Source organism: Acyrthosiphon pisum, chromosome X (assembly GCF_005508785.2).
Source record: "Acyrthosiphon pisum isolate AL4f chromosome X, pea_aphid_22Mar2018_4r6ur, whole genome shotgun sequence".
Lineage (NCBI taxonomy): Eukaryota > Metazoa > Arthropoda > Insecta > Hemiptera > Aphididae > Acyrthosiphon > Acyrthosiphon pisum.
This window is the reverse complement of record NC_042493.1, coordinates 96,324,852-96,350,131: the sequence shown is the minus strand read 5'-3', so window position 1 is coordinate 96,350,131 and position 25,280 is coordinate 96,324,852. Positions and strand designations below refer to the sequence as shown.

At 28.3% G+C, this 25,280-nt stretch overlaps 2 protein-coding genes across 2 annotated transcripts; both read left to right on the top strand.

Moving 5' to 3' along the window:
* The first annotated feature begins 7,393 nt into the window (after positions 1–7,393).
* LOC100167614 (ribonucleoside-diphosphate reductase large subunit-like) lies at positions 7,394–11,233 on the top strand. The gene is made up of 5 exons (XM_029485697.1): positions 7,394–7,536; positions 9,260–9,342; positions 9,573–9,753; positions 10,717–10,865; positions 10,954–11,233. Exons 1-5 carry the CDS (start codon positions 7,497–7,499, stop codon positions 11,167–11,169), a joined length of 669 nt encoding a protein of 222 aa, XP_029341557.1. The 5' UTR covers positions 7,394–7,496; the 3' UTR covers positions 11,170–11,233.
* On the top strand, positions 11,162–15,721 carry LOC107884892 (ribonucleoside-diphosphate reductase large subunit-like). The gene is made up of 8 exons (XM_016807949.2): positions 11,162–11,692; positions 11,768–11,975; positions 12,120–12,269; positions 12,331–12,564; positions 12,628–12,855; positions 12,918–13,013; positions 15,350–15,538; positions 15,604–15,721. Exons 1-8 carry the CDS (start codon positions 11,238–11,240, stop codon positions 15,664–15,666), a joined length of 1,623 nt encoding a protein of 540 aa, XP_016663438.2. The 5' UTR covers positions 11,162–11,237; the 3' UTR covers positions 15,667–15,721.
* The last annotated feature ends 9,559 nt before the right edge of the window (positions 15,722–25,280 follow it).

Below are 25,280 nucleotides of genomic sequence, written 5' to 3'. Positions count from 1 at the left end.
CAGCCTCAAAAAGCGCTGGTGCCGTAACCTACTAATTTAATTGATTTAATAATCCAATTCTTCTTAAGGGTTTCATCACTGGATAGTTTCCTTTCTCACGTTTTAATATTATTATTTATTATGATTATGTATATAATATGTATTACCATCTCATTTACTTATTGTGATTAACAAATACATATAGTGAATTTTTCTTTGAATAATATTAATTTAAAAAAACTTATTGTACACTTGGTAGTAACATTGATACAATAAAGAGCTAACTAAATACATTTTTGATTTTACCATTTTTAATATTTGTAATTTTAATAATACTTAGATACATTTTGTTTACTGCAACCCAATTGTTTTTTTGATACACTAAATACAATTTTCATTATTTTAACAGGAAATAAACTTATTGTTCATAATCTTGTAAAAAAAATCAAGTTTTGCATTAAGAGCATGAACATACATATTTTTTTTTCTCAGTCTTACAAGTGCAAGACATAGCAACTTTACGTTCAGCAGATCACTATTAACATTTATGTTACGCAATTGTAAGACGAATACAACAAACGGCTATGTAGTGTCTCTTAAATACCTACCTATCTAATTTCCTAAGCAGTTAAATGTACCTATTTTTAATTATTTCTTTGCCTAATATCTAAATTAATAATTATAAAATAAGCTATGTGATTGTGTACATTTTTTTCTTCATCATGAATTGAATATTACACTTAGGCATCTAAGACATATTGTGATACTCATATGTACATAAATATGTGTGCTCTATGAATAAGTTATGACCTCGGTAATGACAATATAAATTAAATTTTATTTTTAAATAGTATCAAACTTCATTTTGCTTTAAAAGTTTGAGTTTGAATCAGTAGTACCTAGTTATTAATATCCATCTATATTTGAACTGGAATTTCTCAAAATGTTAAGGTGCTTAATATTTTTCGAGAATTTACCCCCACTAAATTTTTACCTTAGTTTATACCCTAGAAATAATGCTTCCAGTCTAAAAGACTGGACTTTTAGAACTTTTTTGATTAAGTTTCACAAATTGGAAATTAATTATCTATAGTAAATTAGTATCTTCTGTATAATTAATAAACTAAAATTAGATACAACTCCCATCTATAAAGAATTCAAATGTCTGTATCTTAGAAATGCTAAAGGTGCATTCCCATAAAAATGCAGACAAGCTATACTGTGACATTTATAAACTATTAAATTGCATGATACCTAACCTCGTACCTAACTCAATTATAAATGAATATTTAACTTTGTTTCCCAATTGCTGACAAATAACATTATAATTATAATCATTGAGGTGTGGTGCCTTCTGAGATTATTGGTTTGACACCAATTCCCAAAACGGTTCGATAGACTGTCAGAAACACCAGTTGCGTGTATTCTTGTGAATATTTTTGGTCCATGCTATCTGGGGTTAATTTTTTCATCATATTTAGATCTCAATGAATTAGGAACTGATTTAAATTGTCTATTTGTAACACAACTTTTCTTATACTAAAGTAAGTATATAATTGTTTCTAGCTAAGCTATATCATTTTGATTTGTTATTTAGTATGATGGTTGATTTAGATTGTATAGTTGAACATTGTAGGTTAATAACTGTTATAAAGTACAATGTATAATGTATATTTTAGTTCTAATAGCATTCTTAATATTCTATTAGTTATTGTTAATTTAATTATCAGTTATAACTTAGAACATTACATTATTTATTTTCTAGATACAATGAATATCTGTTTTACATGTGATGCAAAATTGTACGGTGAACGTACACGAGTGTGTTCAAGCATTACACCATATTGTGAGGTACCTTACCCAGAAAAAATTGCTGAGCTTATTGGAGATGATGCTGTGGTTATTGTAACCCCTGCTGATCATATGTGCAAGAAATGTAATTCACTTTTGATATATTTGGACAAAATGGAAAATGATCTGAAACTTGTTAAAAATGCAATGTTGTCCTTTATACAAAAGAAATATGGAATGTTGCCCCCGGGTCATGCTGTTGAGGATGTTATTGTAAAGATAGAGCCTAATTAGAAATAAGCTACATAATATTAAGTTGTTTTATAAAATAAATATCTTTTTATCTTTTACTAAGATTGTCAATGGACCCTTAGAGGCAGAGGATCAAGTGGAACAAGGTCAGCGTAATGTATCTAGTGGTATGACAATAGGAGTTTCTCCTACTGAACCTACTGCTGCCCTTGTTATGCCGGTTCTAACTCCATCAAAATTTTTAAAAACACAACAAAAACCACAGCAGAAGCAACAACAACAACAACCACCAACACAACAAGAAAGTGCTAATAAAATGAAAACATACAAATGCAGCTTTTGTTTATTCCAATCAAAAAAGTTAGAGCATGTTCGGTATGTACATTATTTAATATTATTTTAAATTTATTACTTATAATTTTATTTTAGGTTCCACATGCGCACTCATATGAACAAAAAGGAGCCAGAAAATCCTATTCTAAACCAAGCAACGAATAAAGCATTAACCCCAGTAAGAATAAGAAAAAATGTGTGCTTTTACTTTATAAATTTAGATCCTATTAATATTTTTGAAGTTCATTTTTTAATTTAGTTATAAACACTTTCATTATGATTTTTAGACTTCACAACTTTTAATAATAATATATGTTAATGCTCAATCATTACATTCTATTTTATATAATTGGACCATGCTACTGTGAAGAACAGTAACAACTACAAATTTTCATTATGAATATCCTATTTAGTTGTTCGATAAGATCATAATTTAATAAATATTTAATATTATAGTACTAATGTTTTTATTTATTGACTTTTAATTGTAAAAGAATTTCTTTCAATGATACTATATTTATGATTAGTTATGTAACTCATTTACTTTTATTATAAAAGCAGATAATAATTTGAGACACAATTTTGATTTGGTCTCTTAATTTATATTAAATATTTAATTTAATTTAGGTACCACAACAGAAGAAACGAATTTATAGATGTAAGATGTGTTCTACAGCCTTTAATAGTCAAAGTGATTGCCTTGATCACATTCGTAAAGACCATAATCTATTAATTCGATCAACCTCAAATACAGTAAGTGAAAAATTCATATTTAAACAAATCTTCATGTCCTAATTATTTTAATTTACTTATAGGAAAAAGCAACTAAAGATTCTTGTCCAGCTACATCTAAAGTTATGAAACCAGAATCACCCAAGACTCAAGATAATAATCAACAAGCGGAGTCTCCTATGGACGTAGACATAAGTCAACAGGACAACAACAATGGCACTGTTGACACAGATATAATGTTGAATGACTATGTCCCTAATGAAGGATCTGCAGATGTTAAACAAAAAGAAGAAACCGAAAACTCTCAGGAAGATAAGACTGTAAAAGAAGCCAAATCGGAAATAAAACCTGAGCTTGCACATGAAAAAGCTGTCGAAGAAGAAGAAGAAGAAGAAGATGATGAAGAAGAAGAAGATATAGTCGTGCTTGGACTAGAAGAAGTTGATCAAGAAACTCAAGACAGTGTTAAGAGAGAATATGATGAAGACAATGAAAATGTGAAAAATAAAACGGAAGACTTGGACATAGAATCAATGTTAGCCACAACCCATAAAGATAATCCTACCAACAATTAGGATACACAAAACAAAGCTATGATTTATATGACTTATATAAAAGTTAGTAATCAATTTTATATTTATATGCCCCTGTTTCATAATTTGAAATTTATAAGCCCTTAAGGTTTTTAAAAATTTTTATCAATAACTTTTAAGTGGCATAATTTAGGTGACTTATTATTTATTATTTTGTTAGAAATAAACCACTATTTTTTATTAGAAATAAATTATTAAGATAAGGAGTAAATTTAAAACCATCTCTAAAAAAATTTGATAGATTTTGGAATATAAATAATTATATTTAATAAACTATTTAAACTATACAATAACTGACGGTAAGATTTAAATCAAATTAACAAAATGCAAAAATTCCCAAACGGCGATTTAGTTTCTTTATTCTTAGATATTTATGATCTTATAATATATTTAAACCATGTACCTAAGTTTTTATTAAGTACTAATATTTAATTTCTGATATAAAAGGCAATTTACAGACATTTAAATATGCATACATTGTTGTTTTAGTTTTTGTTAAGTCAATAATTATGACAAATCAATTTACAGTATAAAATAGAAAAATTAAATTCTAGTACTATATACTCATATATGTTTATTTAGTTATTAGTAGCTAGTAATTTTTAACTTTGTTCATTATCTGTAAGCTATTACATCTTAAATGTAAATTGAATTACAATATTCAAATCATGACTCCAAAAATTCTCCAAAATTACTTATGTGGCCAATTCCAAGGAATCATTCAATTCGTTAGGTATATGCATGAATCTTCATCATAGTTTCAATTATTTTAGTTCAGTTTTTTAGTATTCAAATTTTAAACTAATCATTTATATTATATAGAAAGTTGTTTTAAATTATTATTATAAAAACAAGTTCTTTTAACGCGTTGACTGCCATGTGGCCGCCGGCGGTTATTTGTAAATTTCAAATTGTATGTTTTTGTGACCGCCGGCGGCCACAGTTGATCATTACTACTATGCCACATGACCGCCGGTGGCCATATATGAATATGGTTTTATATTCTTAACTTTTCCATGGCGCTACAATAATGCACCCAAAAAAGTGCTGTGGCGTAGCAGGAATCATTACAAATTTTTTGATGTAATAAATGTATTTTTTTTATATTTTTAAACTTTTTTTCAAATACGTAGTATAATATACAAATTTGGAATGACACTGAAAAATATACTTGGCGTACAGATGATGCATAATCGTGTGACTGCCGGCGGCCGGTGGCAGTCAACGTGTTAAGCATGCATATTGTTATAGTTTTTTTTTTTAACTTTCAACTTAATTGATTATCAATACAACCTAATTACAACTAAATTTGCATACAACTTGTTATTGTAAAATTAAAATTTAAAAGTAATGTATAAAAAATTTTAAAACGAAAACAATAAAATATTAAATTCAATTGTAGTTAGTAATTAATTATTTTTAGTTTATTATATCATAATTTCCTAAGTGTGCATAAATAATGTATCCTAAAAATAATAATATAATCAATAAAATACTTGCCATGATGGTCGGATATCCGTCTAGATGTTTTGAAATTATAAGTAACTGTTAAACACTTTGTTGTTTATAGTAGCTGATTGGCTTACCACTGGTTCGATGACAAATAATAAACCAGATGTTCTAGGTGTGTTGTGGTATACTACTGTCAGTATCACTGTGCATCAATGTATCTTCCTGTTTTCCATCTTGATAGCTTGGTTGTAAATAAACTGTTTACATAACTCCTATATTAAATTGCTTATAAGACATAGACCATTCAATATATTTTGCGATAAGGTATCGAACAATGTAATAAGAACTATATTGTAGTGAACCCTAGAGGCAAACCGTAACAGTAACTTGTATTGACTGGTTAATATAATATGGTTAATATTTCAAAAATTTCACACAAAGAGCGCACATTAGTTCTTCATTATATGATAATGACATGAGAGGGTCCATTTATTTCATAGAGATGTGCAACCAATTTACCTACAACCGTGCTTGCCAAAATCATCATCAGTTGATAACACTTCCATTTAATATATTGTGATGTTGTAGTAATTTACTACTGCTTCTCTGTAAACTAATAATATTAATTATAATAATGGGTCAGAGGCCCAATTATGAGGCAGACTGACATTGCATAGAAATATAATTTTACTAAAGTAAGTAAAGCCATCGTACAATGTAATAGTGTTACATTAAACAATAAACATATTCTAAAAATGTCAGTTATTTAGTAAGTTATTACATCATAAATATTACTTTAACAAAAACAATACTACATTGGTTAAATTATTTATATAAAATATAAATATCACAATAGCAAAATAATTGTATTTGTTCTTCATTATTTTCTATCTTATTAATTTCTCAATATAAAAAACAAATATATGTTTTTAAAGGTATCTATTTGATTATTATAACCCTTGTAGAAACATATAATTGCATTTTCATTTGAGGTTTTCTTTAGTGAGATGAAATTGTAAAACTTATCAGTTAACATATCAGAAGAAATGGTCCTTATATGTAGCTCTTCATCAATTGTGAAATAGGAGACAACACTGCGAAGGCGATCTGATCCCTATGGACTCAACAACATGACGTGCTTTATATAAAATATTTACTTAATATTTATTTTATCATATAGATTGATATAACTAACTACATGCTACATGGTAGTCTTGCACTTTCACAGTCTAATTTCGCAAAGGTATGATATGTGATTTGGCTTAAATAACGACATATCGAGGAGCCACTGTGACACGATTTAAAATTACGCTAGGAGTCGGGGCGCATAGCTGGCGTTCTGATACAGCGGTTACTGTAACAATATTGGAACTGTGTTGTGGGTTGCTACACCACTCCCCCCGAGGGACAAGGAAAAACGTACTAGTTTTTTTCAGGGCTCGAAACCGTTAAGAAACAGTTTCGGAAAACAAAATCATAACCGAAACCGAAAAAAATTGGATACCGGTATTATCAACTATCAAGTTTACTTTATGAACGTATATAGTCCAGGCCTTGAAACCGATTTTAGAAAACGGATAAACCGTTTAAAAATATAATGTTTCGTGAAACAAAAGTCCCAAGGAACAAACATTTTGTGGGACAAAAGTCCTCAAAAGTGTGATAATATCATAGGTATTCCTTTATACATTCTACATACACTGTTTAGGCCAACATAACGGAGAGAGAAACGATTGGTTCTCACTCGCACACATCTTCTGTGTGACAAGGAAAGTAAAACTCTCGTAAGAGAGAGAAAACATAATATGTACAGATATGTAGAATTATGACATCTAGCGGTTAATAATAGTATGAATTATGTTAGCTTACATATTTTTGTGTTATGCCGCAACCATTAGTTTAATATCAATGGATAATATCAACATTGGTCCAAATATTTTAGGGAACAAAATTTTTGTGGAACAAAAGGTAGTGACCCGAAGGATACGACCAAAACGAGTTTTTTTTTCAATGGTTCATTGTTTTGACAATAGCATTTTGGCGGGAAACTACAGCCTTCTGTCCTCGTGGCTTTTTTTTTGTTTATACAAATACATCTCGTCGACTGATGTTACAAAATTGTAATTCGTGACTGGTGTTGAAACTAATAACTATAGGGTTTAGATTGTTTAGAAACCATCTGGTAAATTGTTTTTCACCACTTCACGGTCGTTACGACGTTAGATACGTTGTTCGCGCACATTTACAATTGTTAAGCGGCCGTTCATTGTTCAGTATTCAGTGTTCGATTGAAAACTATAGCGTTTAAAAGTACGCATTATTGACATTGTACTAACTTTAAATCGACCCTATCTCAGTATTACTATGGCCGAATTGAAGAAGCATTTGCACGTTCAAAAAAGAGGTATGTAACCTAACTAGGTGCATTATGTTTTAACTTCTATTCTACCAATATATTATTGTAGGTATTTATGATATTATATGTACCTAAATTACGTTACGTGTATGTTTATTATTTTTGTCAATTAAGTCTTGCGTTAACCTAGTATTTAATCATGACACTATTGATTATTGTAAATAATTATTAAACTGTAACTTTATATAAAAAAAATAAACAGTTATAAATGCGTTGTTGATATGAAATCAATATATTAATAAACATCTATAACAAATAATTTTGTTGTTTCATCTAATATGTTTGATTTTTGATTTTGCACATAAGTTTTGTAAATATTCATTAGGCTGCCAAGCCATTCAAGTGGTTCTCGGTAACAGTACTACGAATCCATGTGTTAAGTCTTTTAAGCAAGCTAATTCAAAGCAAAATATATAAAACATAATTAATACCCAATTAAAATTGTAAAAATAACACAATATATTATAAATTATAATACTAACCTAAAAGACCTTTCAATGAAATACATTTTTTTTATTGAAGGTAGAATTATGGCTTCATCTAATAACTTCATAAAATCTAGATTGTTATCATTTTATTCTTTCCACATATTGTACCATACCAGGCCTTCTTCAATATTCTCCATGAATTCTCTATAAAATGATTTTAGATTTTGAAGTTGTATGGTAAATTTTTCTTTTTTAGTTTGCTTAAAGTACTTAGGATGAACTTCATAATTTCAAAACTAATATCTGCTTTAAAATCATAATCACTATAAGGGTTCTATGGAGATATAAGTATTTTATATTGTAATGTATTGTCAATAGACTTGCCAAGAAAAAGCTCAATATCATGTTTATTATTTGAATAATATCCTAACAAAAATGCATAAATAATATATATACCTCATCAGGCACCCAAACATTAGAAAGTAACTTGTATTTTAATTCATCACTAATCTTAAAGTTTTCTGTTGTTACACTGCTTGTAGCTGGTGTATTTGTAGTCAACATTGAACTTGAAGTAGGTACTTGATTCATTTCCATCATGCGTAGTTTTTATTTTTTTAATTAAAATAGTTAGTTAGAATATTAGCACAACTGGCCTAACATTTTATTAAAAAAATAAACAAATTATGTCTTTAATTATTAATATTATATTCAAGTCTAAGATATAACAGGTACTAATACGACAACGTCTTAACACAGACTACAAAGTAATAATTTTCATGATAATAATACAACAACTTCATAAGAATTTCAAATTATAATTCACAAACCAAAATAAAATACAAATTGAATTGACTAGTCAGATTTAAGAGTTAAGACCACGATTGCGATTTCACAATATATGATATCACTTGGATAATCAATTATCAATCTATTTCATGAAATATAACTACTTTGTGTTCTCTAACCACAGAACAATAAATTATACGAAACACTATGAAATTGAATAAACAATGATATCCTTAATTAAAAATATAGCTTTTAAAAACATAACAATATTATAATATTATATATTACACATATTGGCACAAAAAAGCAGGAGGGTCCATGGCCCCTCTCTTCCCCTTACGTGTGGGCGCCCTTGCTATATTCTGTAACATTGTCTTTTTTGTTAAGACTGATTTACAGGTTCATGCTGTTATTAGTACCTATCTTCAAGATTTAAATAATACATTTACCTTAAATAAAACAACAATAATATTATTATATTATTATTATTTTAGATGGCACTATTGAAAAAGTTCACTATGATGCAATTACTGCACGTATTAAACAATTATGCTATGGCTTGGAGAAAATTGATCCAGTAAGTTAAACCAAACAAATTATTTTTATTTATGTATACAATGACCATGGACAATGTTATGTTAATACACCTCCGAATATATCAGCTGTATAACATAATAATTATAATTATAAAGTTGCGGTAAAATTTAACGCAGTTTTTTTTTCTATAAAATAATAGTAATAAAAAAGTGTTAATTTTTAAGTTTAATATTTTAGATTATAACACAAAACTTGTATTAAATTTTTTAGGCAGCAACTGCAATTCATGTGATCAAAAAATTTCTGTACGCCGGTATTACTACATCTCAACTAGATGATGCAGCTGCTGAAACGGCAATTACTATGGCTACTATTCATCCAGATTATGAAAAACTAGCAGCTCGCATTGCTATTTCTAATTTACATAAGCAAACTAAAGAAAAATTTAGTGGTATCATATTTTCATTAAATATAGATTGAACAGAAATCCTAACATTAGTTATATCAGGATATGCTTCCAGAAAGGAAGGCATTATTTCAATAAAATGTTAGGTGTTTAAATAACAATTTAATAAATTAAATAAAAATGTTGTTATTCAAATAATTTTATAAAGTAATTATTTAAATAAAAATTATCCAAAATATTTTATTTTGTAGCACATTATGCTTAATCTTATAAAATAAGTAATAGCTAAAAATTATTCGAACATTTCTATTTGATTACATGTATCTATTTTAAGCTAAATAAATTATCTAAAGAACAATTTTCACAACTTAATTTTTTTTATTGATTATCAAATTATTCATTTCTGCTTTAAAAACTAAGGTCATTAGTATTGCATTTAAAAGCACACAAAATAAAAACATAAGTTTTTGTTAGTCTATGGGGCCAAGATTAATATTTACTCTTATGTATTTCTACAGTTCTACATTACTCTTTTATGTTTCTCTATACAGTATAGTTTATACTGAATTATTATATTATAAAGAAGATGCCACACCTGTAATGTTGTCTCCTTCTTACAATCTTACAACGTAGAAAGTTTGTGTTCAGCAGTACCAATTAAATCTAGTAATCCTTAATAAATGAGTAAATTCACCTATTGTCAGACTTCATGGTAATAAGTAATAACTTTATCTGTTTTTTGCAATATTTTAGTATGTAAGCGAGTTATGAGAATTTTTACTTACTCATAATTGTCTTGAAAATGAAAATATCAAAAAACTCGTGTGAAACCACAGTTAATGTTCTTACCTTTATGGTTGATTAATAAGTCAATTAACTCTATTATAAAAGGTTACTATACAAAATTGGACATACATTTGCTATGTTGTACGTAAGACAGAGAGAACACACGCTGGTGTCTTTTTAAATGTATTAACCAAATATAAATTTATTTTATTTTATTTATAGATGTGATTGATGATATTCATAAAAATTATAATTATTGGAATATTGGTTTATCAGATGATATTTATGAAATTATCATGAAGCATAAAGATCGATTAAACGAGGCAATTAATTATGAAAATGATTATATATTAGACTACTTTGGATTTAAAGTAATATATAATTTTGTTATGTACATTATATATTACAATATAAATGTTATTAATACTAATGATTGGATCATATGTATTTGTTTTTCAGTACTTAATCCAACATTTTTTAGTTAAATCTGAAAATCAAACTATTGAAAGACCTCAACATTTGTTTATGAAAGTTGCTGTAGGTATTCATGGAGATGATATTGATTCAGCTATTGAAACATACAAAATGTTATCTCAAAAGTTATGTATGTTTTCTCCAGTAGTTATGCAATTGCAGCCAGCTGCTAGAAAACTCAATGTGTCAGTTATAAGGTAAAATTTAAGATTTTCTAGAAAAAAAATGTATACTTATATTTGTATTTTATTAGCCATTACTCAGTAGCAATGATAGCAGACAGCATTGATGGTATTTATGATACGTCCATCCGTTTGTCTTCATTTATTTTGCCTTATTCAAGTGTTGCTCTTCATGTACACAAAATACGTGCTGCAGGCACTTATATTCAAGGCAGCTATGGGGAATCTAGTGGTCTCCCTCTTATGTTGAAACAATATGATTCCATAGTCCGCAATTCAGAAACATTAGAAAGGCCTAAGAGCATTAAAGGTGTAACAATTTATTGTGAACTCTGGCATGCAGATATAATGAAAGTCATCGACCAAATTAGAATGACTTCTATTGCAGATATAAAATTAAAAAACTGTCAACTAGCCTTATGGATACCAGATGAATTTATGAGAAGAGTACAAAATGACCAAATGTGGAGTTTCATGAGTCCTGATCATTGTCCTGGACTTATAGATGTCCATGGAAAAGAGTTTGATAACCTTTATAAAGAGTAAGTTATTTATCTAAGTAATTAAAAAAATATTTTATTTAAATAGTAAGTTATTATTATTATTAATATTCCTAGGTATGAATTAAAAAGTAAAAGTTTTGTTATGAGGCAAATTGAAGCAAAAAAGTTATGGTCACAAATTATTCAATCTCAGATTGAAACTGGTTTGCCACTATTGTTATTTAAAGATGCGTGTAATGCTAAAAGCAACGAATCTCATTTGGGAACAATCCAATGTGCTGGTAGAAATGGAGATACTGTACAGTTTACTGCATCTGATGAAGTAACCTTACATATTTTATCTATAGAAATGTATTACTATGTAGCATAAAAAATAAAGACAAATTCATAAATATTTATCATTTTATATGTCAAATACAGTAATATTTATGTTTATTATAAATTTAATTTCAATAATATTCAATAGGTGGCCACATGTACTACTGCTTCAATTTCAGTAGATATGTTTTTAACATCAGAAAATATTTTTGATTTTTCCAAACTTAAGGAAACAGCAAAGAAATTAACTTATGATTTGAATAAAATAATTGATAACAATAATGTTATACTTAACAAGGTAAAATTCTATACTTTATCATAATATTCCACTGTATAAGTGTTTAATAATTTTCTTTTAGGAAAAACAATTGGAATTAGGCTTAAAACAAAATCAATGGGCCATTGGAATTGGTGTCCAAGGATTAGCAGATTTATTTATTAAAATGAAATATCCTTTTGATAATAAAGAAGCTAGAGTTCTTAACACACAAATTCACGAATCTATTTATTATGGTGCTTTAGAAGCAAGTTGTGAACTAGCTACTACAAATGGACCGTATAAGACATTTCCAAATAGTCCGACAAGTAAAGGGGTAAGACAACAATTATTAAATATTTAATATTTGTACATAGACTTATAGATTTGTTTTATGCAGTTATTACAATTTGATTTGTGGAATGTAAAACCTTCGAATTTATGGGATTGGAATAATCTAAAAACAAAAATTACACAACATGGATTACGAAATTCTCTGGTGACAGTTACTTCAAATACTGAAGTTGAGTCAACAATTTGTGGAAAAGTGAATTCTATTGAACCCTTAGACACCAATGTTAAACGTAGGTATATTTCATTGGGAGAAAGTAAACCAAAAGAAATTCAGGTAATTTTAATTTACTTAATTTAAGTTTTTCATTTTATTTTTAAAAAATGTTTGTGTTTAAGGTTGTGAATCCACATCTATTAAAAGATTTGCACGATCGTAAACTTTGGGATGATAATTTAAAATATCAATTGATGAATAATATGGGTTCAGTACAGGTAGGAAATTTATTAGATATTAGTAGAGCTTGGATATTAATGACCAAAATGTCATTAAAATATGCATTTCAAAATTTCAAAATATACCTATTTTTCAACAAATACATGCAAAAAAGGTTTTAATATTAATTCAGAATAAATTATGAACACTATTAGATGTGTACTAAATATTATATCTATTTTAAACAATTACAAAAAAATGGGAGAATAGTGATTCAGAATAACTTTTGTTTCAAATGATTTTAAAATAACTTCATTGAAAAATACATAAAATAAATAAAATACTATAAATATATAAACTAAAATACATATTACGCAGGTTAAATAATTTAAATATCAACATTACACTGTATAACAATGATTTTGGACATATTTTCAAATTTGAAAGATCTTCGACGGTATGTTTTTGTAAACCGAAAATGACCGTTCCACGTGTACAGGGTTAGCCGGTGTGTACTTAAAGTTAACAATGTCGATAGTTTCTATAGCTTTAGGAAGTCCATCAAACGAATCTGTTTTTCCATCTATTATTTAAGAAATTTTGGAAAATACTTCATACCCAGAATTTTTGTCCAAAACTTTTTGACATTTTGTGTATATTGATTTACCTTAAGGAGATGAAGCTGTAATTGATAATTTTTCTGAAACGACGTTTACATTGGCAATCGAACTGGATAGAGATTTCCCCTTTTCTTCTAGAGATATCAGAGCCGAAGATAAGAATGAAAAATTTGATTTAATAAAAGCTAAATTTGCTTCAACTCTTCGTTCACCCATAACTTCTTGAGCTGTTTTTGTAGACAAAGCATCATCTAGATAACATTTTTCTATAATTTTTAAAATTGTTGTATATGAGTCGCAGCAATAAATAGCCGCGTTCAACCATGTCCCCCAACATGTAATTACTGGTTCTGGGGGCAAACTTAGTCCTGGTGCTTCATCTTTAAATATGTTTATTCTTGCTGGACATTTAAGAAAGACTTTTTTGATAGACGAAATAAGTTTGTTAACCAACGGAAAATTACTATACACGATGTAAAGCGTGAGCGAGACAAGTTACATGAAGCATTTTCGGGAAAAATGTTTGAATTGCTAATCCGGCCTTTACCATGTATGGTGCGGCGTTGCTAACTAACAATAAAACATTATTGTGTTCTACTCCTTGTGGCCAAATTAAATTCATAGATCTATCAAAGAGTTGAGCTATTATTGTACCATTTGTTTTTTCGAAATGTTCATAAGCATGACTTTACCAGGCATTTCGGAATCAAGTACATCCACAATAACATTGGCTATATAGCGGCCGTCTACATCCGTTGTCTCATCGATTGATACCCATATTTTACGATTAAAGACCTCGGATTATATTTTAGTTAAAGTTTTTTTTATAAATATCATCTACATAGTTTTTTCTTAAGGTCGATTCGATGGGGATATTTTTAGAAGTATACTTCTCTAAAAACTCTTTAAATTTAAAATTGATTACCCTGTAGAGTCGAATATTAGCTGAAAGTAATGCTTCAGCAAGATCAGAGTTAAAATCACTTTTCTTATTTGTATTTTGTGTAAAAAACAGTTGAACTGTTCTTTGTTCGCATCTTTTTCTATTATTTACTGCGTGCTCATGCTTTGCAGTTTTCAAGTGTTGTGTTACTAAAAATCGTTTACTTGCAGACACTTTGACTTCACACAATTTGCAAAATAATATTTTACCATCGGAACTAAATACATGTTCCCCAAACTCTTTCCCAAAACTACTTAAACTTGACGAACATTTCGGCATTTTGTAAATATATATTTTTAAAAATAAAACGTGTATCAGAAAAATTGTATAGTTGAAAAAACACAACTTGCAATATGCGGACTGCTGCAAACTGAAAATATTTAATGTCAACAAAAATATAAACTCGTCGAAATCGTAGATTGTTATACTTATCTATACCTATACTATTACTCTATTATCGATAGCCTTATCGCAATAATGATCGTCGACAGGTGATTCCGACATTCGTGTGTACACTATAAATAGCGATATAAATATATGAATTTTTATTTTCCAACGAATTATAAAGTGTTATGTTTATATTACATTTAAATATTATAAATGCCACTAAATCTAGAAATTAGCAATATATGCATTTATATACTCAAAAATGTCAAATATGCAAAAATATGCAAAAAAAATTTGCCTATTTTTAATATAGACTCCATGAATCAAATTTATATCTCACTCCGGTGTAATTCTGACCGCGCAAAAAAAATATGCTGAGTCATAAACATCTGAGCTCTAAATATTAGATATCAGACATTTAACTCTAATGTTTTTATGTGCTTAGGAAATTAAAGGCCTGCCAGAAGATTTAAAACAACTGTATAAAACAAAATGGGAAATTGATCAAAAAGATTTAATAATTATGGCTGCTGACCGTGCTCCATTTATTGACCAATCACAAGCTTTTTCTCTTAATATGGTTAAAGCAGATGAAGATATAATCTCTGAAATGCTCATATCAACCTGGAAAATGGTAACCTTAGTAATTTTAAAACATTTAGAAGAAATCTCTTATATGTATTGTTTAATGTGTTTTAGGGTTTGAAAACTGCGGTATGTCAATTAAGGATTAATCAAACTGAAGAGCATCTACGAGATTAATAATTTCTGTAAATTCTTAGATTCTGAGAGGCACAATGATTGTACTGATTTTACAATCATGTGGGTTTTTATTTTTTATTTTATATTATTAAAGTTTCATGCGAATTTGAATTTCCAATTTTTACAACATTGGATATTCACTTGGTTTCTCATGAAGCGATTTTCTTATTTTGTTGTAAGTTATTAAAAAACTAATAATAAACAAAATTTTTATCATATATTTATTTTATCAATTCCTAAACTTGATAAAATATTCAAAATATTTTGACTCGTTTTAAGGTGTTAACAGACATTTTCAATTTTCAATTTTTATAGACTTGATATATTATTACAATAGCAGTTGAAAAATATTAAAAATACATATACACCATTTTTTTTTAAAAACATTTAAAGTATTGTAGGTAAGTAATAGGGCTCAGCCCGTTAATAAATAAATATAAAATATAAATATAAAAGTTCAAATTTTAAAAAATATGCAAAAATCACAAAAATGTGCATTGAATAGTGTCTGTAAAATATAATAATAATAATATGTATAAATATTTTATGTTAATAAATATCAATTTGAATACAACCATAAAATACAATCACAGCCACATGACAAATTATTAAGACTTTAATTATAAGTTATAACACTTATACAACAAGCTGGTGGTATAAATCCTAATAAGATTCTACTAATTCTAGTAACCAGTAGGCATAATATATTTGTACAGAAATGCACAATTCATCATTTAAAATATGTTTACTTATATTTAGATTCAAATATTTTAGTGTTTTGAGTAGGTTATTTAGCAATTTATTAGATGAACAAATGACAATTTCAGCGGGAGGGCGGCTAGAGAGGCGCACCGAGAAACCAAATGTGCGTAATGTTTTCCCACCTCAACCATCATTGCCTGACGACTCTGAATCATTAAAATGATCAAACATCACATATTATACAGAAATATTATCAACTAGTGATGCTACCAAGCACGGTTGTAGATAAAAAATGGTTGCACAACTTTATGAAATAAAAGGGGACCTCTCATAAAATTATCGAAGAATGAAGAACTAATAAGCGTTCCTTAAATGATATTTTTGAAATATTATCCAGTCTGTACAAGTTACTGTTACAGTTTGCCACTAGGGCTCACTACAATATAGTTCTTATTACATTTTTCTTTACCTTATTGCAAAATATATTGAATGGTCCATGTGTTATAAGCAATTTAATATAGGAGTTGTGTATCCAGTATATCTACAACCAAGCTATCAATATGGAAAACAGGAAGATACATTGATGCACAGTGATAGTGACAGTAGTACACCACTACACACCTAGAACATCTGGTTTATTATTTGTCATCGAACCAGTGGTGGTAAACCAATCAGCTACTATAAACAACAAAGTGCTTAACAGTTACTTACAATTTAAAAGCATCTAGACGGATACCCGACCATCATGGCAAGTATTTTATTGATTATATTATTATTTTTAGGATACATTATTTATGCACACTTAGGAAATTAGGATATAATAAACTAAAAATAATTAATTACTAACTACAACTGAATTTATTATTTTATTGTTTTCATTTAAAAAATGTTTATACATAACTTTTAGATTTAAATTTTACAATAACAATTAGTATGCAAATTTAGTTCTGATTAATCAATTGAGTTTAAAGTGAAAAAAATTACAGCAATATGCATGTTAAAAAGAACTTGTTTTTAAAATAATAATTTAAAATAACTTCTTACATAATATTAATTATTAGTTTAAAATTTGAATACTAAAAAACTGAACTAAAATAATTGAAACTATGATGAAGATTCGTGCATATACCTAACTAATTGAATGATTCCTTGGAACTGGCCACATAAGTAATTTTTGAGAATTTTCAATTTTTGGAGTCATGATTTTAATATTGTAATTCAATTTACATTTAAGATATAATAGCTTACAGATAATGAACAAAATTAAATATTACTAGCTACTAATAACTTTTTTTTTTTCGTGATATCGAGGACTGCAGAAGAAACCCGGTTATAATTTCACAATTCACCACTCCAGAATGATAATATTATTTGTAAGCAATTGGGAAACAAAGTTGAAAAATAATTTATAACTGAGTTAGGTATCATACAATTAAATAGTTAATACATTTTACGGTATAGCTTGAGTCTTTTTAACTGCATTTTAATGGAAATGCTCTGAGCATTGGCGACAAAAAAATCTAAGGGACATATAGTCGATGCTTAAGAATAAGTATTGCTTGCTCATGACTATTATGAGGTTCATAAACGACACTTTGGTTTTAGAAATGAACCAATGAACCTATTAAATATTACTTACTTAAATTAAGGTCTGTCAAGACCTACCGTAAGCATTGCTTTTAGTCATAACGACAAATTTTTATTTTTTAAATTATCAAAATTAGCCTAAGCAATACCAACTTATTCTTAAGCATCGACTATGATACAATTCTATTATCGTAGTAATATTATCACACACCGTGAAGGGTGCTCTAACCGCCTATTATGTAGGTATAACATTGTGAATAAAATATAATCGACATAATTAATAAACAAAACGCCATTATTGTGTTTTAGCAACTTTTCGATTTTTAATTTTTTTTTTTCAAAATGTGTTTTTTAGGGTGCTTTGTAAGAATGTAAAAAAAAGCCTGGATAAACTTCGTTTTGAAGTTATTGGTGAAAACTTTACGCAAAAAAAATAATTAGAATTGAATTATTTTAATTTCTTTTTCTTTTTCCAATAACGTTTTTATTCAACGCTGATTTCTAAACCGTTTGAATTTTTTTGTGGAAACTATTATTTTGGAAGTTATAGCCATCCAAAGTTTGCGATTTCACGTTTAAACACATGAGCGCAACGCTACATTTATCATGTCTTTCACTATTTTTTTTTGAAACTTACGTTTATACATAAGAGGCTATAATAATATGTTGAAATCAAAGCACTCTTCTGGTAAAAATTTTGTATACGGGATAAAAAAAAATATAAAATACCATTTGAAAACCATTAACATTCTCGCTCCGCTCAGAATCTTAAAACTACAATTTGAATGATAATTAGGTATTATATTATTATAATATTGATAAATAGGTACACATAACGTTGGTTGAATTAAGTAAAAAAGACAAGCTTGGTACTTAAACTACTTTAAATTAAACACTTACGTACGCATCACGGTGGGTCCGTTATCTACAGCAGGTTATATACACATTGCTTACCTAATAATATACTGCTCGCAATTGAATCACAAGTGAATTTATCAATGACATAGATATTTTTTTTCTAGGATTAAGCCTGGTAGCAATTCAGATGTTAATACATAAAAACACAAGCATAATAAAAAAGAGGAAAAGTGCATAACACAGTATAATAAACACAACATAATAATATGAAAAATAAATTAATAATTAAAAATATCATACTCTTATGGTATAACGTTATAAATGTTGTATTTTTAATGTAAAATATTTTCATTATAATCACATGTTAGGGCGCTGTACCTATACTAATTGAGTCCCAATAAATGAACGGGTAAAAACTAATATATTAACTGAGTACCGGGTATAAACGAGAAATATAGGTACCTACTAATTGAGTCTGCTGTTGGTAAACCAAAAATATACTAATTAAGTAAGACGATGATTTTGAATAAAATATAAAATCAACATTAATATTCGTATCTACCTATATGGAGACAACTGTACGTGATATCGTTCATATAATTTGTATGCCTTTCGTCAGATAATAATATAAATAGGTATTAGGTAACATAATAATAATATATAGGCTGGCAATTTCAAATTCAGTTTCTACCGTACCTAGCTAATGATATGTTACAGTCTACCGATATCATTATATTATACACTCAAATATTTATCGAAAAACCTGCAACGCTGGACTTAAAGCAAAAATAACTGTAAGTTAGTTTTTTTAATTAATTGAATTTAATACTATATAGTTAAGAAATATATTAATCATAATTCATAACCACGTACGACAGAGCGAATTATTATACAGTTGTGAATCCTTCCATTAGTTCCATTCAAAATGTAATGCTATGTTTTATTTCTAAACGTTTTGTTAAATGAACAATGTGAAACGTATATAAAAATCGGATGTACTCATAATATTAATACAAGAAAACGGCGTTGGACAACGGTAGTACAAAACGTACAATGACGGCGCACTCATTTCGTACGGTGGCTCATTCAAGATTCAAGAAGAATACGGTGGCGTCGGACAACGGTTTTTCTACGGAACGGAAAACGACGGTGTACTTAGCTCGGACGGTCGACCAATCGCTCGTACACTGTGATGGGGAGGGTATCTATTAGCATTAAATAAGAGGTGGTTTTGACTCGTTACAAACTCTAAACCAAACATATTGCCAAAAATCACCCTCAATGTTTGTAAAATATTGCATCAAATACTCGTAATAAATAATAATATAATATTTAGTATTTACAGACAAAGTGTATGTCATACAAATTCATCAGTCTAAATACATTTGATGACAAGTTATTTTTAAATATTTTTTGTACCATTTAAAATTTGGGTAGGTGTTAAATTAAACTTTTTTAGTTTCTGAGTGGAACGATGAATGTATTGATTTTACAAAAATGTGTGTTTTATTTTATTTTTTATTTTTTTTTATTTTCATTGTTATTTTTTTTTGTGTCTGTCACCTTTTAAGACAGTAAAAGTGCTTGGATTTTCTTCAGCAGTACCTTTTCTGATATGAAAGTGAATTTAGTTGGTACTTTTGGGGGTCAAAAGTAAAAATTTCCCAGTAGTTTTCAAAATCGCTGTGAAAAACAAATGAAAAATTAAGGAAAAACGGGAATTTTTATGCAAAATCTGTTTTCGAGAAAATTGATTTTGGTTTTTGGTATAACTCTAAAACAAATGAATGTAGGCACACAAAATGTTGACTGAAAGTTTATATTAGCATTTTCTATACATCATAACACTTTCCAAATATTTTGAGCTCTTTACGGACATTTTAAGTTTCCAATTTTTAGTTTTTTTTTTCTATAAATATTAATACAATTTTATTTGTTGGTAAAAAGCTTGAAAATTTAATAGATGGTTTCTATTGTATAGTTTCAATGGCAGATGAAAAAAATTAAAAATCTATAGTCACAAATTTTTTTTCTAAGCACCTAAAGTTCAAATATTGTCAAAATACATAAAAGTGACGAACATTTGCAAATTATTTTGAGTTAGAAATTCATGAAAAATTTTCTGTTTAAATCTAAGATTTGAAAATTTAATACAAGATTCTTCATAACTTTGTCTACCTTTTTTAAAAAAAACCTTTTAGCAAGTCAAATTAAATTTTTATGAGCGTTTGAAATTCATATTTTTACAACATTTGATATTCATTCGATTTCTCATGTAACGATTTTCTTATTTTGTTGTAATTAAAAAACGAATGACTGTAGATACTTGGAAATTTAACTGAATGTTTATATCAGAATTTTCTGTATATGATAAAATTTTGAAAATAATTTGACTCTTTTTGAGCTGTTTACAGACATTATCAGTTTTAAATTTTTTTAGTTTTTTTTTCTATAAATATCAATAAAGTTTTATCTATTGGGCCAAAAAGTGTAAAAATGAATACAGAGCTCCTGATACATTGTTACAATAGCAGTAGAAAAATATTAAAAATACATAGGCACAATTTTTTTTATAAGTATTTAAAGATCGAATTTTGACAAAATTTATGAAATTTAAAATTGAATAATTATTTTGTAGTTAAAAATTTATAAAATGTTCAACATTTATATCTAAGGCTTGGAAATTTAAAACAAGATTCCATGTAAGTAGTTAATTCTGTTACCAAAAAATATAATAAATAACAAGCAACTCTATATGAATCAAAATTTGTTAAATTCATTATTATATATTCGGTGTATGGTGTTAAAATTTTTCTTAAATTTTCTGTTGCCTGGAATAAAAATTCAGCTTCGCAGCAGTATATTATCAGGTAGGGAATCTACCTGTGTTAGATCGCGGACTCCATGATGTTTGTACGTAACTTTATAATTCAACTCTAAAGTATCTGTTGAAAGTGCAGCTTGACAAACTAACTGTTTTAGCATTAATATAAATGAATAACACGACAATATGATTATGTATGAGTATAATATATAATAACGTACAACTGGACAATTTAACGTGACTGTACACACACACCGTATAGGTACGCACTGTACGACGGTGGCTGTGCAAGTGATTCTTACATACTTCGAAGGCCCTATATATATGCACAACCGAGGTCATGTTACATCCGTATAGAGAGTGAGTCTTACGCTCGTATAACTAGATACTAAATTGTACACACATGTCAAGGCTGACTACTAATATTAATTGTACATTTCAACAGTATCAATGTTATACCAAGTATGTCACTAACTTCTCCTAAACGGCTGAACTAATTGTGAATGCCGAGTCTATCGACCATTATTTTCTCCAAATCCACGAGGTCCATGTATTGTTGTTATGTACGTAATTTATATGTTAGTATAATACGCTGAATATTTACTTAATTGCGATACATATATAAAATCAAAACACATCGTACAAAAAAATTAAATGCATTGAATGAATACACTGATTTCACGGCAACCAATAATCATTATTATATTAGTTTTAAAACCCATGGCAACCATTTATAAACAAAAATGTCCGCCGTAAATCTCAACATTCCTGTTTGATCACCTCCCCGGAATGGCCTACATAGCCTATAAGTGGTATTAATACCACTAGACAGCGCTAAGACTACCACTATCTGTACGTCATATTATTATATTTTTGCTCTATTGGTTCCAAAATTATAGTACACCAGAATTCGCCAAGATAATTATTTAGGTGAAACAAAAATGACAACTTTGTTTTATTTAGTGCACACAATGACAAGTAACATTATCGTGAACACTCAAATACTTTTTCGAGGGTCACCTCTATTCCAAAGCCTTCGTGGTACCTACATGGCTAAATATTATTTAGTTTAGTTTTCATATTATTCCTATGGCTTTTTACTGTCACTCACGTATAACAGCATAATATACCTAACTGTAAAAGAAATAGGTGGGCACCAATGTACCATTGATCAATACATAATAGGTAATATATTATGACGTGTCGATAACTCTTATAATATTTTAACGTCATTCTATTAAAAATCATTACGATTTACGTGTTTATTTGTTTGTTTTTTATTATAATAATTATTTAAATAATTAAATAGGTACTGCTATTACTTTTTGTTACTATGCCAATAAGCCAAATTGTACGGTTATTAAATGAATAAATAAAAGTATATAATTATTACGATTATAAGAAATTAGTCTTTCATTCAATTGTCTGCCTATGTACCTGCCTAGATATATATATATATATATTTGTATTTAAGTATGAGATCAAGCGCAACATATTTTGTATCACTGTTCCGTATGCGATGAAGTCACATGACTTTTATGAAGTAAGTTCATTAAATTTACACATATTTTCTTCTCGATAACTTTTTAGTTTTTTTTTAAACTCAAATAGGTTGTTGAACTAATGAAAAATAACATATGTTTTAAGTAGGTACTGTAATAATATTATTAATCACGTATAGGTACTTTTCAACGTAAATTATTTATATAAAATATAGGTATTATCTATTATTTTAATGCAATAGTAATAGTCTCTCAAAAATTAAGGTATCCTTGATACCGAGTACCTATTATTGCATTGTTATGTATTATTTATTAAAATATACGGATCTCCAATATAGTCCAACCTACTGCCCAAGGCCGGAGCCATCACATCAAACTTTTCGAACCATCCAGCCAAACCGAGTTCTAGACTGCAAGCCTTTAGACTAAGTCTTCCACGAGTACCAATAAGCAATTCCTAATTTTAGGAAAATCCACCCGAAAGGTAAGAAATCTCAAATCTGTATGTCAAAAATACAACAGTGGCGCAACAGTGCATTATATTATATTGGTTGCTATTGGTTAATCGGGCAAGTTTGTTGATTTCATATAATGTAAAAATGAATCGCAGAATGTGTTGCTAAGCGTAATAATTCTACTGTTCGTGTGTTGTGACTGAACTCCTCCTAAATGGGTAGACCGATTTGAATGAATTTTTTTGTATGCGTTTGCGTTTATTCATCTGATTTTAGTACGGTTAGGTTAAGTTAGGATTTTGTGTTAATTGATTATATCAGTCCACCATAGGTAGAATACGACAAACTTGGTATAACATTGATTCTTTAGGGTTAAATCATACACTAATGTACATACATCACGGGGTCCGCGATCTACCACAGGTAGATTGCCTACCTGATAATGTTCTGCTGCGAACCAGAATTTTTTTCCGGGCAACGGAAAATTTAAGATTAATACACTAAACCATATACTGAATATTAAATAACGAATAGAACAAAGTTTGAGTCACATATAGTTGTTACACTTAATGGGCAACGAAGTGCACGGGTTCAGCTAGTATAACACAATAAAAAAGTACGTTGAATTGTACACAAAAGATATTAGAATAGTATATACTAAATAGTATTATAGTAATATTTTAATGTAGTAATTCTATAATACTACGCTCAAAGCTCAAACAGTCAAACGCAACGATGAATAGTGAAGAATAATGCAAGATAAAGAGAACGTGTCGTGTCATATTGTTATCAGTTGAAGTTCACAGTTAAACAGTTATCACGAATAGGAAAACAGGCTTTAATTTTACCCTTAAATCATTATACTATGGATGGATCTACAGCGTATTTTACAATACAAAAAAACTTTGCCAATATCAACGACGAGTCACCGAATTAGGTATTCGATATGCACATGCGTGACGCAACTTCTTGCATATTTATCCACATATTATGTATTATAAAACCAGCATATCATATTTAAATATAATATTATATTGAAAAAATAGTATAATGCCTACTATAATAATATAATTAACCACGAACTGTGATTTAGAATAATTCAGTGATTGTGACTTATAGATAATTATGCGAAGAGTTACAACGCGCATGTGCTTGTGATAAACTAGCAATTGGGTTAATTGCTTACAGGGGCGGACTGGCCCAGGGTGCTATACACCAAGTAGCACCCCGGGCCCCCGTTCGTATTTATGATCCGGGCCCCGGATTATCACAGTCAGGCCCTTTTTTATTTGACTCTTATCGTAATGTAGAATAGAAAGATAATTTAAAATAGAAATCTACAATATTCTGTTGTTATTATATTTATAATATTACATCGTGTCATCGTATCACCCGTGTCTACGTAATTAAAAGAAATATAGATAAAATAACTGCATAAAAGTAAAAATTTCATTGAATGACGGTTATTATATATTATTATAATTACAATAGGTATCTATTTATTTATATATCTAGTTAATATAATTTAGTTTACTAAATCTCTTACGTTAAATATAAGTACTTAGTAGGTACATATAAGAAGAAAAAAATGTGGAACCAAAAGTTAGCAATACCTATATTTATATGCTAGTTGGCAGATATAAGGTTACTCAAATCCTAATTTATTTTGAGTTTATTTGATATTTT

Excerpts from the sequence above, each read along its gene's own strand:
- LOC100167614 (XM_029485697.1), top strand. The coding sequence starts at position 7,497 with ATGGCCGAATTGAAGAAGCATTTGCACGTTCAAAAAAGAG. Across the intron at positions 9,343-9,572 it reads GCTTGGAGAAAATTGATCCA|GCAGCAACTGCAATTCATGT; the intron begins GTAAGTTAAACC and ends TAAATTTTTTAG. Across the intron at positions 10,866-10,953 it reads TAGACTACTTTGGATTTAAA|TACTTAATCCAACATTTTTT; the intron begins GTAATATATAAT and ends TTTGTTTTTCAG.
- LOC107884892 (XM_016807949.2), top strand. The coding sequence starts at position 11,238 with ATGATAGCAGACAGCATTGATGGTATTTATGATACGTCCATCCGTTTG. Across the intron at positions 11,976-12,119 it reads AGTTTACTGCATCTGATGAA|GTGGCCACATGTACTACTGC; the intron begins GTAACCTTACAT and ends AATATTCAATAG. Across the intron at positions 12,270-12,330 it reads ATAATGTTATACTTAACAAG|GAAAAACAATTGGAATTAGG; the intron begins GTAAAATTCTAT and ends ATTTTCTTTTAG.